Consider the following 14106-nt stretch of genomic DNA (forward strand, 5'->3'; position numbering starts at 1 on the left):
AGACGTGCACAAGAATATTTTACTACAACGTAATGGAAAATTAATAAATTACATCAAATCTAATATAAGTGTTTTAGTTTGTGGTACCTTTCGCCTATCTATGTAGGGGGCATACTTGCTTGAAACTTTTTCTTGCAATTTTTATAGAAAAAATTGCTGCCACTAACTCTAAACGATTTCCCTTCATCGAGTCAGTCACTCTCATAACCGCCATGCGACACTGCTATATTTATCAGGAAATTCAAACTTTTTTTTCGGGGTAATATAGTATTTGCTTCAGTTTAGTAGAAGAAATTTTTTATAAATGTTTATTAAGAAATAATTTATCCTTTATAAATTAAATGGATTTGACAGCTGTTGTTCCTTCGAAAAGTAGTTCACAATTTTTTCTGGATCTTAAACCTTTCGCCGTTACCGCGCTTGAAAATCCTACAGTTGATAATTTTTCTTCTTACTATAACAAGTTACAACAGGTCGAACTTATTGTCTTGTATATATTAACGACACCAAATCTCGTATTTTAGGTTAAAGATGATCCAGAATTAGAAAAATTTACATTGTACATTTTATTTCCTTGTCAAGCAATCTTTGAGTACAGGTTAAATGTGCCTGAAAAAGTTAAAGAGATCTCTTTATTAATTTTTGGTTTAATATTCAAGTAAGCTTTTATGTATTAACCTCTTTTATATATATATATATATATATATATATTATATTTGGGCACAGCTCTATAAACCTTTACGAATTATCTGTGTTTCGCCGATATTCAGCCTTGTTTAACGTTTTACTGGCACCAAAATTTCTTCTCTCCCAGAAAGCAAAAGATTATTCACTTAATGAATATTTGAAGGAATTTGTTATTGATTCTTACCTTAGCTTAATAAATAAGTATGACTTTGACTTAGAGTAAAAGTTTTTTTCTCTTAAACTTATTTTTATTTCAGCTGCACTAAAAACTTTTTCATAAAGCGCCAATTTCAAGATTTAATACTGAGCACAGAATATCGAACATCTCTTGCGTTTACCATCTCATTATTGCTGGAATTCTGCGATGCTAAATGTTTCAATCGTGGATTGAAACTAAAATCACTTAAGTTGCTTAGTCTAATATTTGAAGTAATTTTCTAAGTAAAATACTTCAGAAACGACCTAATTTTTGTTTCCAATTCTTATTTTACATTTTTAAGGTTGGGGAAGGATCTCTTGAGCCTGTAAGTGATGCTTGGTCCCCTTTTCTCCCGGGAATTCTATCAATCCTGGGAAAAACAATCTACTCTGACCAGCGTCAGGGTTCCGAAGTAGTCGCCCTCTCCATTACCGTTTGGGGAAAAATCGTTTTAAATTAAAATTACTTTTTTTTTATATTTATAACAGTTTATGTTTTAATCAAGATTTCAACTTGCCTTAACGATAAACTCGCTTTAAAAAAACACCAACAAGAGACTTGTAAATTAATTTTTTCTTAAATTCAAATAAGAAAAGTTCAGTTTTATAAACTTATAGCGCCGTTATTTATTGAACGTAGTGAGCAATGGCTAACCACTACAGTGGAACAAGTGCATAAAGTATTTACTTTCCACTGGTTTTTGTCAATTCGATGAATTATAATTTTTTTATAAGATATTAGCAAGAGTACTTTCGGTTATGCTTCATCCTTCTCAGAAAGTTCGCTTGGCACTTTGTAGGCTCTGCGGAACTTTTCTCCGACAATCATGCAACACTCTTTTAAAACAGTCACTCGGTAGCTAGTAGATTCTTTTCCCTTATTCTTTTCTTATTTTTTTATTAACAATAGACCAAATTCTTTCTGTTCTAACCACTTATATATACGACAACTATGATAATGTAAAAAACTTAGCCAAAGAAGAAATCAACAGCTTGGTTTCTGTAGTGCAAGACTTGTATTCTCGCTTTTTTTATATATAATTAACTCTTTAATTTCGTTATAATAAGTATTTTTTCTTAGAGACGCTCATAACTTGCTCATAGTTCATAAACTGGAATTGAATTTCCGCGAGTGTCTTTCCTCACTTCCAGGATTACTGCGGACGTCTAACGACGTTAACAAACTGGCGCTAGTCAGGCTGGTACGGGTAGCTTTCTCCATGGTGTGGGCTTTTCCTAAGTGAAACTCTGCCTAACCAACAGCTCTGCGGCTACTGCGAGATCCTGCAGAACCGTCTTAACACTCTGCTTAGTAACCCATTGCTTTGGAATAGACTCTCAGTAGCCCTTATGGAGGTGCTAGCCCTCGACGACAGCCCCAACACGGGCATATTTGACCTTGCCAGCGATATTTCTATAGGTCGGAGACGTTTCCTGCACTTCAGGTGGTTGCCCTTCCCCTTCTCTGTTGGCTTACCCGATCAGTTCAATATATTTGCTTCAGTAATGCCAATATCGAATCTGCCGTTCAATCGCTGTGTCGTCTGATTGGCCAGCACTGCGACCTTTATACGTCCTTTGACCACTTTTCTAGTGTGCTGCGTACCTCCACGACCCACAGGAAGCAGGTGTTGCTTTTTCTTCTCGGCTTTTTGCTTTTGGTGGCGTATTATATTTATAAACTCTTCTTTAGGCCGCTTATGCTCTAAACCAAATTTTTAGCGGGGCTTTTTCGCTGGTCTCACAAGAATGTCATATACAGTCCCGTAATTTTTTTTGCCGTGTCACTTTAGTAGCCACGTTTATCATTACATGCGTTGTGTAGCTATTAATAATCTTGTGAAACTGAAGGAATTAAGTCTGACGTTCATTTATGAGCTTATCTCATCAAGGCAATTTCAGTTACCTGTGACTCAAGGTAGCCTAAGGCCTCACTTAGAATACTATTGTACCGCACATGACCATTTTGGTGTACTGCTAGAGGAGAGCGACCTATACGATGGTCAACTGCCTGAGATTAATATATGGGACAACGCCACACTCTGCGGTCTTCTTCTGGAGTGCTTTGGTTCTTCCATTTTACTCAGCAGGCCATCGGCGCAGACTCTATTGGTTATGCTACTGCAGGAACGTGCCTGAAAATTTTAGGTCCAGAGTGCGACTCTATTTTATATGACCTGCTGTACCCCCTCGTGGAAGTTTACACCTCGGATTCGCCTTCTGGTTTTCATTTCGACTAATAAACACTAATCCATGGCGTGATGTGTAGTGACTTCGTAGTAAAGTCTTCAGCTCACGCGGTCCTTCAAGAACTGTGTAGCCTTATTTTCTACCAAGAAGAGGTCTTTTCTCAAGTATCGTGAAGTTTTGAGCACCCCTTTTTATACTCAATAGAGGAAGTACCCAAACATTGAGGAGCTTCTGGAGCACAACTTTGATTACCTGATCGACAAAGTTTCTAGAAACCTCCGCTTTCTCGTAGATTACCCGAGGACGCCGGTTGTCCTGTCCCTGGTTGTGCAGTTCTGGTTGTCTCATTTACTTGGGGGTACCCACCCGTTCTTCGCTGTTACTGATTTTACCTTGTATATTTAGCTCCAGGGCTACCCTTGAGCAGTTCTCAGATGTCTTGCGAGACATAATACTACTGATGACTAATGACCTCGGCTTACTGAGCACTCAGCTTCAACTTTACCTCTATTCCTTTAAATCTATACTCGTAAAGCTTGAGACCTGTATCCATCCCGAAAAAGACACCATCGAAGAGGAGGCCAAGGAGTGCACGTGCCCCTTTGTTCACCTTGGTGTATCTATCGTAGATCACGTGTTGCATTATCTTCCGGACGATCCGCCTGCATTGCGTCTTGAAGGTTTCTGTACAAACAGACAGCGGGCCACTTGGGCCTTAAACACTTTTAATAGTCTTGCAGGTTGTTGCTGCGGGCGCCCGGGCGTTGCGGCAGCGTCCCCGGGTTCTTATGCCTTTGATTCACAAGATGTGGCCGGGTCTTATTAATCGGTACATTTCTGGAAGACCCTCCGACTTTAAGTTGCAAAGGCTAACAATGAGGCTTAACCTTCCAGGTTGTCAGATGATGTCGCTCCTGTCCGACTGCAAACTCTCCGCACTATTCAGGTCTCTGGCCTCAAAATGGCAACTATGATGCATTAACATTTATATATACTGCAGGAACTTAACGTATGCAGCGCCGACTTCGTGTTCCGCCGTATCGAGAAAGACGTTTATCCTTCTCTCCATTCGATCTTAAGTAATCCGCCAAAGGCGCCCGACTTGCCTCCTCTGCACGTCATCTTAGTCACGGAACCCGTCTACTCCTTCGCGTATAAACTGCGGTGCTGTGCGTTAGAGTTTATTCTTGGCTGGCTAGCAGGCTACCAGCGTTTTTCGCTTGCTGTCCTCGACTCTCTCATGATGCTCACTTTGCCTTATCTCCATCCACTCCAACCAAAAGACGTAAACGCTTGTATCCATACCCCCGCTAGTAGAATCGTCTCATCACGCAATGCTCTACCAGTTATTTGAAGGTGCCCTGGAAATTTATTCTTTACTAGCGAACAAGCACCCCGATGTACTTTGGACGTTTGCTCATGAGTTTACCGAGCAACTTGATAGGTACCGCCCTGCGAGCAGCCGCTTAAAGCAGTATGGTGCACAGGCGCTTGCCGTGGACATGAGGCCAATAGCGCAAGTTCTTGGCAACATCAGAATACCCTGACCGCTACAGTACTTTAATAAATCACTAGCCACTCCCCTTTTTTTAAAAAATCCGTTCCTGATAAACTTTATGTTGTTTTACTATAATATCTATCTTAAGAAAATCCGATTTATTAATTTTTTAACTTTTACTAATTAGTTGTGCTCACGCAAACGTAGCGAAATAGCGAGGCGAGATCTGCCTGCGTAACACCGGGTATTCGCGAAGCCACACCGAGGCTCCGGGGCCTTATTTGAGTCAGTTTTATTCTGGCCTCGCTTTTTAAGTTGGGCACTCTTTGATGAGTGTAGAAAGTAGAATACTATAAAAATGGAAAGGCAGGGGTACTAACTTATGGAAGTCCAACTCAGGAGGGATGAGTAGATTTTCGTCCTTTTTATAAAGTTTTATGGTCTCCCTCTGATCCTCCAGATAGGGGGCGTACTTACCTACTTTTCTATTAAAAAAAAACCTAGAGAGCTATTCGAGAAAAAAACCTTCCGCGTTAAGAGTCCGTAGCAGCATTGGACTAATACCCTCCATTTCGAGTTCCGGTAACTTCTCGAGAAGCGCCGTCAAATGGAAGTTAGCAGAGAGCAAGTCCCACGCGCTAAAACAATAATCAACGGCACTGAACGTGTGTAAATACCAAAGACCTCTTTCTGGGGCCGCTTGCGCACTCCGTCACTTTGAAGCCGAGACTCCTCCACTCCTTCATGTTCTTTACAGTGCTTATGAGCTTCTGCTTGCACAACTCAAAGTCGCGGGAGAAACTCTAAACAAGTAACTAAAATACTTATGGATCGGCAAAAAAAAGAAAACCATGAACTTCCGAGCCCTCGCGGACGAGACGCACCCAATAGCGATTCCTTTTGGCGTGAGTCGCTGATCGGCATTGTCCGAGCGGAGAGAGAGCCGGTATTCAGCCCGGCTAGTCAGCATATTGTGGGATGCACTACAGCCAGTTTCAAGTTTCTATGCCAACCTTGTGAAGATCCTGTACGGCTCGGAGGCCCCCTGAGTAACCAGATCGTCAATTAACACGCCGATGTAACTGATGACACAAGCAAAATCAATGAGCGGAGTAGCCCCTAGTAAAAAGTGGGAAGAGCTACCCTTCCGACCGGTCTACTACAAACTCGGCCCTCTCCAACACGCGGCAGGCAGCATTGACGCCGGCTACCAAACCCTGAGCCGCCGCTTCCTCGTAACCCGTCGTGCCGTTGATCTGCCCGGCGAGGAAGAGACCACCAATGCGCTTTGTTTCCAAGGTGTGCTTAAGCTCACGAGGATCCACATAGTCGTATTGCACGCCATAGCCTAGTTAATAAGGCTCTGCCATCAAATACGCCAATCACCGTTAAAGGGGCGGAACACCCACCATAACACAGAACCTCGCACTTTTCGAGGCCTTTTATACTATTAACAATCCGCTGCTGATACTCCTCCGGGAGCGTCATGGACAAACCGGAGGGGTAGATGACGTGCGTATCGTAGCCTGTAAAGGTCCTCTGGCAGCCACGCAACTGCAACCGCTTCCGTAATGAAAGAATACCTTCTGGTTCCAGCCACACTTGATGCCGGTCGCGAGTGAAGCGAAGAACTTTTGCTTCAAGGGAAGGGCAGTATCTGGCGAGTGAGAGGCGTGAGCAAAATTTGCGCGGTTTACATCCCTGCCCGCCAGAGGACCTGGGGCCTACAATCTCCTCAGCAACATAGATGTTGAGGTGAAGCGAGTCACGGATAATTTGGTGGACGAAAGGATTGGTATAAGTCAAGTAGCAAGGAAGCTGGTTGTGCTGGAAAAAATATTAAAAAAAGGGGGAAGATACTCCAGTACAATCATACATACCGCGTTTGGAATTTCGACAGTCATAAAAGAAAAAGGCGTGGGTGTTGGATCACCACGAAGTGAAGTGAGCTCGCTAAAGTCAATAGTATCTTTGTTCAAGCGGGGGGGAGTGCCTGTTAGCGCAGCGGAGTTGTGCACTTTCCAGGGTGTTTAAAAAAATTTAATACCGGTCCGTAGTCTCCCCATTTGGAAACCACAGGCTCGTAACGCTTTTGCTAAACTAACGGACACTTCATCTGCTCGCAGTAATAAAAGTAAGCAACTGGAAACAAATATTGATAAGCAATTATTAAACAATTTTGCTTAAATTAAATCTATTCAAAGTGAATATAACAAAAGAAAACTAAAGAGCGTAATACCATTTAATCTTCCTGCAAATTTAATTTCCAGTCCTGTATTTATCGTCCCATTTAAAAATGTTCCTGTCGTAACAACTACAGCTTTGGAGCTTATGATTTTGTTATCAGCTAAAAGCTTATATTAATTCCCAAAAAAAAAAGTAAAAATATTGATAAGCTTACCTAAAATAACACCAGACACTTCCAGAGTAGACCCAGACTGACTAAATTTAAAACTTTCCACGGAAGATTCAAGTACGGTAAGATTAGGCAAAGAAAGCAATTCAGAAAGCATGTTTGAACGGTACAAACTGCGGTCGATTTGTGCGCGTATTCCCTACCACAATCTATAATAACTTTAATCTATATAGTCAAATTATTTACTAAACCTGAACTGCTTCCCCTTTACTGAGGTTCAATAGTCTGAACATAACTCCCGATTTATCTATTATACTTTAATACTTAGAATCGAAAAGAGTATACGACTACTCCACTAGAGAATATATAAAAACACCACAAATCCTTCCGCACAGTCCATCAAGAGCGTCTATTTCCCTTACCAAATGGCCTTTCCCTACTCCTCCAAAGGAAGGATTGCAAGACATGATGCCAATGGTTTTGATTTTATGTGTAACTAGCAGCGTTTTAGCCCCCATTCGAGAAGCCGCGGCTGCCGCTTCACAGCCGGCATGACCCCCTCCAACAACCACTACATCAGCCGAAATATCTTTCATATGTAATATAATATATGTTAAAACCAAAAAATGGTAGAATATGCGTAGGTCAAAATTTATAGTTTATTCCATATGTAAAAAAAAGCAAATAGTAAAAAACTTACAAGAATCAAACCGGAAAGAAAGAGTATATTTTCTTAAAGTTGTACACAAACTACTTTGCAACGGGCTCCGTAAGTATAAGCCGTTCATCTAAAGATATATTGTTAACGTAAGGTAAAATTTATAATAATTAAATAACAAGCTGAAGTCTCGAAACATACTTTAAATTATTAGGTAACAAGTTAAAAAAAACTTACAAGAATTAAACAAAAAATAAGTGTATATTTTCGTGAAAACAAGTTCCGTAAGTATTAGGCGTTCATCTTAAAATATATTGTAAACTTATGATAAATTTAATAAAATAAAAAATATTTAGCTATAGACTCGATTTATCTTTAAAAGTTACTAAGTAACTTTATTAAAAGTAAAGCGACTTGGTGAGCTCCATACCAGAAAAAAAAATTCGTATACATTAAAACAGGAACATTTTTTCAGGCATTTGATTACGACACGTGCACTATTACAATTAAGGTCGAAAAAGGGCACGGTTACAGCCCTAAAAGTTTTTGTTTTTCTTCTTGCTAATTTTAAATTTTATTAGAAACCGCTACTAGCATAAAAATTAACTTTCGTAATGTCCAAACCTATGTCATTTACTATATTAGTGGCAAGCGACTTAGAGGTTTCAAAATAATTAAATTAGATATTTAAAATTGTTTTAGGGTAAAACTTAGGCTTCTGATTGATAGTTTTGTAAGCATTGAAAACCTAATGAAAAGAAATATGGCTCAAGCGCATAAATACTAATTAAACAAGAAAATAGAAATTACCAAATCCTGCAGGAGAATATTCCTGCTCTTTGTTTATTTAGTGGGGAGAAGCTCCAATATATTGTATATATTGTTTAATAATTTAAATACTTCTGAAATAGATAATAGCGATCGCCTTCTTGACACTGGTTGTGTTAGCGCCCTTTTAAGAAGTCGCAACGGTTTGGTTTATACGTATAAAGCTAAAGAATATTGCATAGTTTGATAAATTTCGGAAAGGATATCTTTTAATAAAGAAATAAACTAATTTAATAATTTGAAGTTTATGTATGAATCCGTGGTCCTAATTTAATAGTTGTCGTTTATGCATCTAGATCGTAGCTTGAAGACTTCTTTAGACGGATATCTACGATATTATTTGGTAAAGTTTATGATATTAACACGTCTTCTCTCTTACAGCGATCTGTCAATATCTCTCAATGCAAAGAAGATAATAAACAATTGGGAAGCAATTTAATTCAAAATAATTCAAATAAAATACTTTAAAAGGAACTGAATTATTTGTTAAGGTAAGTTACCCTAAAAATTAAGGTTTAATCTCCGCCGTACCCAAAGATATATCTGAATATTATGACGTTAACATGAAAACTGAAAAGAATTAGCTCTAATTGTTAGGTTAATAAATTAAATTTCTGCCTCAATAATTTAAGTACATTCTCATAGACACATCGGATATAAAATGGTTACTCTTTACAACGATTGCTAGAAAGTGAGCCCACAAGACATTTCCGAAGCAGTATATGGAGTGTGGCCATCTCCTCAGCGCTTTTTCAAACTAATTAAAGCATCTGTCATAAGCCTTTTCCACCATTAAAGAATGACATGAGAGTCGCTAAAAGCAATAAAAATAAGGCACTACTCTTCTCCTACCCTTAGTTGGTTTAGTGCATGTCTTTAACTTGGATTGCGTTAAAGGCAAAGGTGAGATACAGCAAAATAATTTAGCGATATCAACGCAATTAGAACAGAGGCAAGTGTCATGATTCACGGACACACAATGCACACATGCGTCGCTTGTTGAGCATTTTACTTTCTCCTCAAAATAAAACGTAAAAAAAAAGTTGGTGGTTTCTAATCTTCACTAACATATAGTTTACAGAGAGCCTCTATGATACATCGTAACTCTAAACATCATGCTTGGGGACACCATGGAATAATTCGCCTTTTTAAGGTTAACAGTAATGATGGCGCAGGGCGTTTGTCCCAAGGGCTTTGTTTTTTTGCAATATTGTAATTATTCCATGACAACGCCATTGGCGAGTGCGACTAAAGCGCTGTAGATCCTCGCGCAAGGGTGCTCGCGTGCGAAGATGTAAATGTATGGCATAACGCGCACACACCTTTGCTGTTAAAAGGTATATGTATTTAAAGGTGCAGTCCTTGTTAGACTTTCGACCAAGTCAAAGTGGGCGCTCGCCATAAAAAGAAAAAAATATCTATATAAAAATCGAATCCTTAGGATCCTTTAGGACACAAACGCGTTGTAAAATAAATTAAAAAAACTACAATGCTCAAATCGTAAAGCAAACTCTCGGGATTCAGTAAAGCGGTTTTTTTTTTACATTAAGGACAGTGCCTGCTACCTTCTTTAACTTAAAGGTACTGGTAATCCAGTTAATTAACCAGAGGAATTGTTACGTTGTTGAATGCTCTTACCGGATTTAACCTGCGTTGACAAAGTCGCGGTGCAGTATGATGGATTTATCTACTTTGCCAACTGCTGACTAAAAACTGAGGGGTGGGTCGGGAACTGTTTGGCATAGAGGGGGCTGGCCCCGAAGGCCTTAGGGGCATCACCATCAAGTTTTATACGGTAGCATAGACAATTCATCTCAACCATCAGAAATTTTCTTATCTTAACGATGATGCTGTTCGGGTTCAAATACCTTTTATCTCAATAAGACTTTTTTAAGCTCTTTGATCTCGGCTGTGGGGTGGTTAACTCAAGGTGTTCATAAGCATCAACGAGAAGATAATATAACCCATCTGTAAAAGCCCTGATAAATGTACTCATTGACTCTCTTTTAAGGCCAGCTCGAGAAGAATTTGCAAATAGTCCGATAAAAGTTCGTAAAGAACCTTAATTGATTTTAAAAAAAATTTTCTAGGCTGGGACTCGGCATATCTGAGGCGCTCTACTTTACCATGTGTGTTAAGGTAATGTAGTCCTATAACGTTTATGTTTTGAGGATGCATTCATTTAAATTTTTGTTATAGCTGTTCCAAGCAAGGTGACAGCAATCAAAGTTAGCACACAAAATAGTCGTGACTTGGTAAAGGCACGTCAAGAATCGAGGTCTTTAACGGCTTTCTCAGGGGCTTACCAGTTGCGTGCCTTTCTATTAATATATATATATATATACGTATATGATTAGCAAAACTAAGCGAGAACTATATCTTACCGGGCATCGCATTGTTTATTAGGTGAAATTTAAACATTTGAGGTCTTGACACACCACAAAGGTAAAAAGGGGGCAGGTTGGGATCTTCTCTTTCCCACCTTAATTGTTTCGCCCGGGTGGTTGTTTTAGTCACGAAAAAGGAAGCTGGTGGTCTGCTCACTCAATCTTAGCTCTTCTTTTATATTTTTGACGATCGCATTCCTCACGAACACAGACTCTGTTTTCTTATGTTCTTATAAAGAACAGGAAGAAAGTTAAGCACACCTCCTCTCCGACATAGCTTTATGTAGGAAGCAACATAAAGTTATACAGGATTATATATATTATAAGCTGATCGCTTTTTGTCCCACTAAATAATTTTTTATGCACGCAAATTAGAAAAAAGGAAATTTTTTTTTAAAAAACTAGTCATTTTGCTTTATTCGAGTTTCTTTGTGATTAAATCATAAAGTTTCTTTTAGTTTTTGTGTGTTACGAGAGATTGCTTATAATTTTTAATTAAATCAAGGCTATCTTATTAACAATCATATTTTCTCTAATACTCTTAAGTCAACAAATTATTTGATACTGCTAATAAAATATTTTTTTTAGTAAATGAATGTTTTTAAATGTATCTAACTTATTCAAAAGCATATATAAAACTAAAAATTATATGGTTTTTAAACGTACAATATCTCCGTACAAGAAGAAACTTAATAAAAGATATATATTGTCAAAAGTTTATTTTTATAATTTTTAGGAAGTGATTCAATAGTTTTGAACTCTACTACTTAAATTATGTCAAATATAAAATAAGCTATACGAGAACTTTAAACAATCAATTGTTGCTGTGCTGCTGTTTACGAGTGTACACGTAAAAAGGTTCGAAGAAATACTTAACTAATAGCCCCAAAGCTTACAACAAAACTAAAGAGAACAAAAATTCGAAATAATTATATTAAAAAAATATTTATTTATAAGCAGTTATTCATGTATAAAAGCGCTTCGAGATCGCCGGTGCATGTACTGCCGGTATTTGCGTTTAGAGGAAAGACCTACAGCAGATATATCGGCTCCATCAATTTTTTTGCCCTAAATTCATAATTATTAATCAATAAATAAAGTTGTAAGCGAAAAAAGCAAAATCGATATAACCCGCGAAAATATAAAATTAACTAGAATTTAGAAACCTATTTTATAAAAAATAGGTAAAAACTAGAAGGGAACTAGAACAATACTAGAGGAATGAAAGCTTTATAAGTTTCAGAATGAATAATTTTAAAAAGTTTCGTCAAAAAAGTTAAGTAGATCTTCTATAATAAAAACTGTTATTACGTGAGTAGAAGAAAATGCATTAAAGCCAAGCAGCTTGTACATAGCGGCAGCTTCATCATCACTTTCAAGTTCGCCCTCACCATTCTTTTGCTGACTACTCTCGCTCCTCTGAAAACTGCTCTCTTTCGTAGTTTTGCTGCTCCTTCTTTTAGTGCTTCTGCTTCGCGATTTGTTCCTCTTTATTTTTTGTGCTAAAAACATTTTGGTGTAAATTTCTTCTTATTAAAACCTTTTATAATACAAAAACCTCGTCTGATTTTACGATTAACAACGGAAGTTAAGGATGCGGAAGTTCGAACTCGCTCTCTTCCAAATTCGTCAATTTCCACCTAAAAAAAGTGTCAAATGATATAAATTTAATCAAAAAAAAATAACCCGAGTTTTACGATCTTTATTGCGAGTACGGTTTCTGGATCTACTTCGGGAACGGTCTTTTGTTTTCCTCCTGCTTCTACTACGACTTCTTTTATCTTTGCTCCTTTCTTTGCTTCTGTCTCTACCCCTATACCGGTCTTTATGAATTTCTTTGTTCCTTTCCTTTTCATGGTCTTTTTCACGTCGAGAACGATTAGATCCGTGCCGACTGTGATTATCTGGATTATCAAGATCGACGTATGACATGCAGCTTAAAAATCAAAAGAATGGCCTCATAAGGGGGGTTAAACATAGACTATAACAAAAATTTTTAAAAATATTCCAAAAAAATATTTTCTGTTTATTGGAAAAATATTATTAAAGTATCTATATTAGCTAAATATTAGACTATTCTAGTCCTAAGAAAGGTTTAGAGTAATTAAAATATATAGGAAGGAAGACACAAAGGGAAGTGCATATGCTTTGCAGACGAGGGTGAGATGGCATTGGGTTTCGCCTGGCACACGATTTCCTCTCCCACCCTTGCTTTTGAGCACGGAGGCGCAACTTTGTAAATGTGGAACGTTTCCTTGAGGAAAATTGCTTTATCAAGTTCTTTACTATCTCTTTTTGCCCTTTTTCCTTACTGTTTGTTAAAAAGAAAGAAAAAAGTATTATTTATATTAACCGAACTTTACCTTATTTTACATGCTTCCTTGAATGTAAATATTTTGCTTGCTTACAATGTTGAGAATTCGAATATGTGTAAAATGAGTATTTTATTAGTTATTAAAAAAAAAAAGGCCATTTTAGACTTATGTTAATTCTAGAACTACGATGTTAGTACACCTGAAGGTTTGGCTCGCTGTTTAGCTGACTCCGGAGCTGTTTTATTTGGTGCTAGTTGGTGTGGTACATTATTTTTAGCTATAAATTCGGTATAATTTTAACTTGAAGAATTTAAAAATATATACGTACTTTAAGGATTTTGTGAGAAGCAAAAATCTCTTTTTGGAAGTGGGCAGCGCTTTATAAATTATTTCGACTGTTCTTTAAACGGCACGCAGAGAGGCTTTAAAAGGGAATGCTTAGAAAAGGTTTATAATATTTATTTACTGTTTTACTATATATGTTTTTTTATCTTGATATCAATACATTGCGCCTTTAGGGCATTCGTGTTGTACCCTCCTGGCAAATGGGCGACGGGACCATTCTTCATGGTTCTCAAACCTTAATGTCACTAGCTCTACATAGCAACTGCTGGAAAAAACGTTAATATTTCTCTTTTACGCTATGCCTTTAGTTTTTCTCAGGTAAGAGAATTTAGATTTTTGTCCGTACAACCTAGTTTTAGAACTTATTTTTGCTAGTTAATTTTTTTATACAAATTAATTTTTTATAATAAATTTGGCAGTATTTTTTTAACTTGTGTTATACTTTTCCGTCATAAACTAAAAATGTAAATAAATATAATTTACGAGGTTAAGTATTCTAATAAGTTATAATAAGTTTTGTCAGGTTTAGTTCTTATAGTTATTGTTTATTATTTTATATTCACATTCTCTATTACAACTTGTTAAAATTTTTTTTGATACATGGTAACTTTATTGGTATCGTGAGCGCCCGAATTGTTATATGT

General features: G+C 37.5%; 3 protein-coding genes and 1 long non-coding RNA gene across 6 annotated transcripts; 2 read left to right on the forward strand and 2 right to left on the reverse strand.

Annotated features, from left to right (window-relative positions):
• Positions 1–982: 982 nt before the first annotated feature.
• Positions 983–4622, forward strand: LOC135144500 (TELO2-interacting protein 1 homolog). Its single transcript, XM_064076531.1, has 20 exons — positions 983–1116; positions 1188–1334; positions 1392–1446; positions 1504–1565; positions 1621–1741; positions 1796–1901; positions 1967–2087; positions 2149–2330; positions 2390–2513; positions 2579–2651; positions 2711–2803; positions 2867–2953; positions 3013–3108; positions 3166–3227; positions 3280–3413; positions 3481–3755; positions 3808–3904; positions 3970–4021; positions 4076–4360; positions 4422–4622. The coding sequence occupies exons 5-20, from the start codon at positions 1645–1647 to the stop codon at positions 4620–4622; spliced, it is 2085 nt and encodes a 694-aa protein (XP_063932601.1). The 5' UTR covers positions 983–1116; positions 1188–1334; positions 1392–1446; positions 1504–1565; positions 1621–1644.
• Positions 4623–4729: 107 nt separating this feature from the next.
• On the reverse strand, positions 4730–7898 carry LOC135144489 (tRNA uridine 5-carboxymethylaminomethyl modification enzyme MnmG-like). 3 transcript variants are annotated; one of them, XM_064076518.1, is made up of 18 exons: positions 7825–7898; positions 7630–7717; positions 7306–7518; positions 7181–7236; positions 6975–7128; positions 6813–6920; positions 6621–6689; positions 6454–6566; positions 6291–6400; positions 6157–6230; positions 5983–6099; positions 5717–5921; positions 5587–5655; positions 5424–5532; positions 5258–5376; positions 5099–5211; positions 4954–5050; positions 4730–4897 (listed from the first exon to the last, which is right to left on the reverse strand). In XM_064076518.1, exons 2-18 carry the CDS (start codon positions 7715–7717, stop codon positions 4753–4755), a joined length of 1959 nt encoding a protein of 652 aa, XP_063932588.1. In that variant the 5' UTR covers positions 7825–7898; the 3' UTR covers positions 4730–4752. The 3 variants fall into 3 exon arrangements, with proteins under 3 accessions (XP_063932588.1, XP_063932587.1, XP_063932589.1); XM_064076517.1 differs by having other exon boundaries at positions 5983–6230; XM_064076519.1 differs by lacking the exons at positions 7630–7717; positions 7825–7898 and having other exon boundaries at positions 5983–6230; positions 7304–7375.
• Positions 7899–11762: 3864 nt separating this feature from the next.
• On the reverse strand, positions 11763–12870 carry LOC135144501 (U4/U6.U5 small nuclear ribonucleoprotein 27 kDa protein-like). Its single transcript, XM_064076532.1, has 4 exons — positions 12489–12870; positions 12361–12442; positions 12114–12304; positions 11763–11870 (listed from the first exon to the last, which is right to left on the reverse strand). Exons 1-4 carry the CDS (start codon positions 12732–12734, stop codon positions 11763–11765), a joined length of 627 nt encoding a protein of 208 aa, XP_063932602.1. The 5' UTR covers positions 12735–12870.
• An 84-nt stretch (positions 12871–12954) lies between these two features.
• On the forward strand, positions 12955–13750 carry LOC135144490 (uncharacterized). Its single transcript, XR_010283168.1, has 4 exons — positions 12955–13138; positions 13298–13379; positions 13452–13564; positions 13636–13750. It is a non-coding gene; the product is annotated as an uncharacterized LOC135144490 (long non-coding RNA).
• Positions 13751–14106: the final 356 nt, after the last annotated feature.

Source organism: Zophobas morio, unplaced genomic scaffold, assembly GCF_036711695.1.
Source record: "Zophobas morio isolate AGI-343-1 ecotype UQ-CSIRO unplaced genomic scaffold, CSIRO_AGI_Zmor_V1 ptg000105l, whole genome shotgun sequence".
In the NCBI taxonomy this organism is placed as follows: domain Eukaryota; kingdom Metazoa; phylum Arthropoda; class Insecta; order Coleoptera; family Tenebrionidae; genus Zophobas; species Zophobas morio.

Bases quoted from the DNA above. Each gene is read 5' to 3' on its own strand.
- LOC135144500 (XM_064076531.1), top strand. From the start codon at position 1,645: ATGCTTCATCCTTCTCAGAAAGTTCGCTTGGCACTTTGTAGGCTCTGC. The intron at 2,331-2,389 runs GTGGTTGCCCTT...TATTTGCTTCAG, and splicing joins AGACGTTTCCTGCACTTCAG to TAATGCCAATATCGAATCTG. The intron at 3,228-3,279 runs GTCTTTTCTCAA...TATACTCAATAG, and splicing joins TTATTTTCTACCAAGAAGAG to AGGAAGTACCCAAACATTGA.
- LOC135144489 (XM_064076517.1), bottom strand. From the start codon at position 7,717: ATGAACGGCTTATACTTACGGAGCCCGTTGCAAAGTAGTTTGTGTACA. The intron at 6,921-6,974 runs GTAAGCTTATCA...ATAAGCTTTTAG, and splicing joins AGTGTCTGGTGTTATTTTAG to CTGATAACAAAATCATAAGC. The intron at 5,533-5,586 runs GTTGGCATAGAA...TATGCTGACTAG, and splicing joins CCGTACAGGATCTTCACAAG to CCGGGCTGAATACCGGCTCT.
- LOC135144501 (XM_064076532.1), bottom strand. From the start codon at position 12,734: ATGTCATACGTCGATCTTGATAATCCAGATAATCACAGTCGGCACGGA. The intron at 12,305-12,360 runs GTTTTTGTATTA...AAATGTTTTTAG, and splicing joins TAATCGTAAAATCAGACGAG to CACAAAAAATAAAGAGGAAC. The intron at 11,871-12,113 runs GTAATAACAGTT...TTATGAATTTAG, and splicing joins ATGCATTTTCTTCTACTCAC to GGCAAAAAAATTGATGGAGC.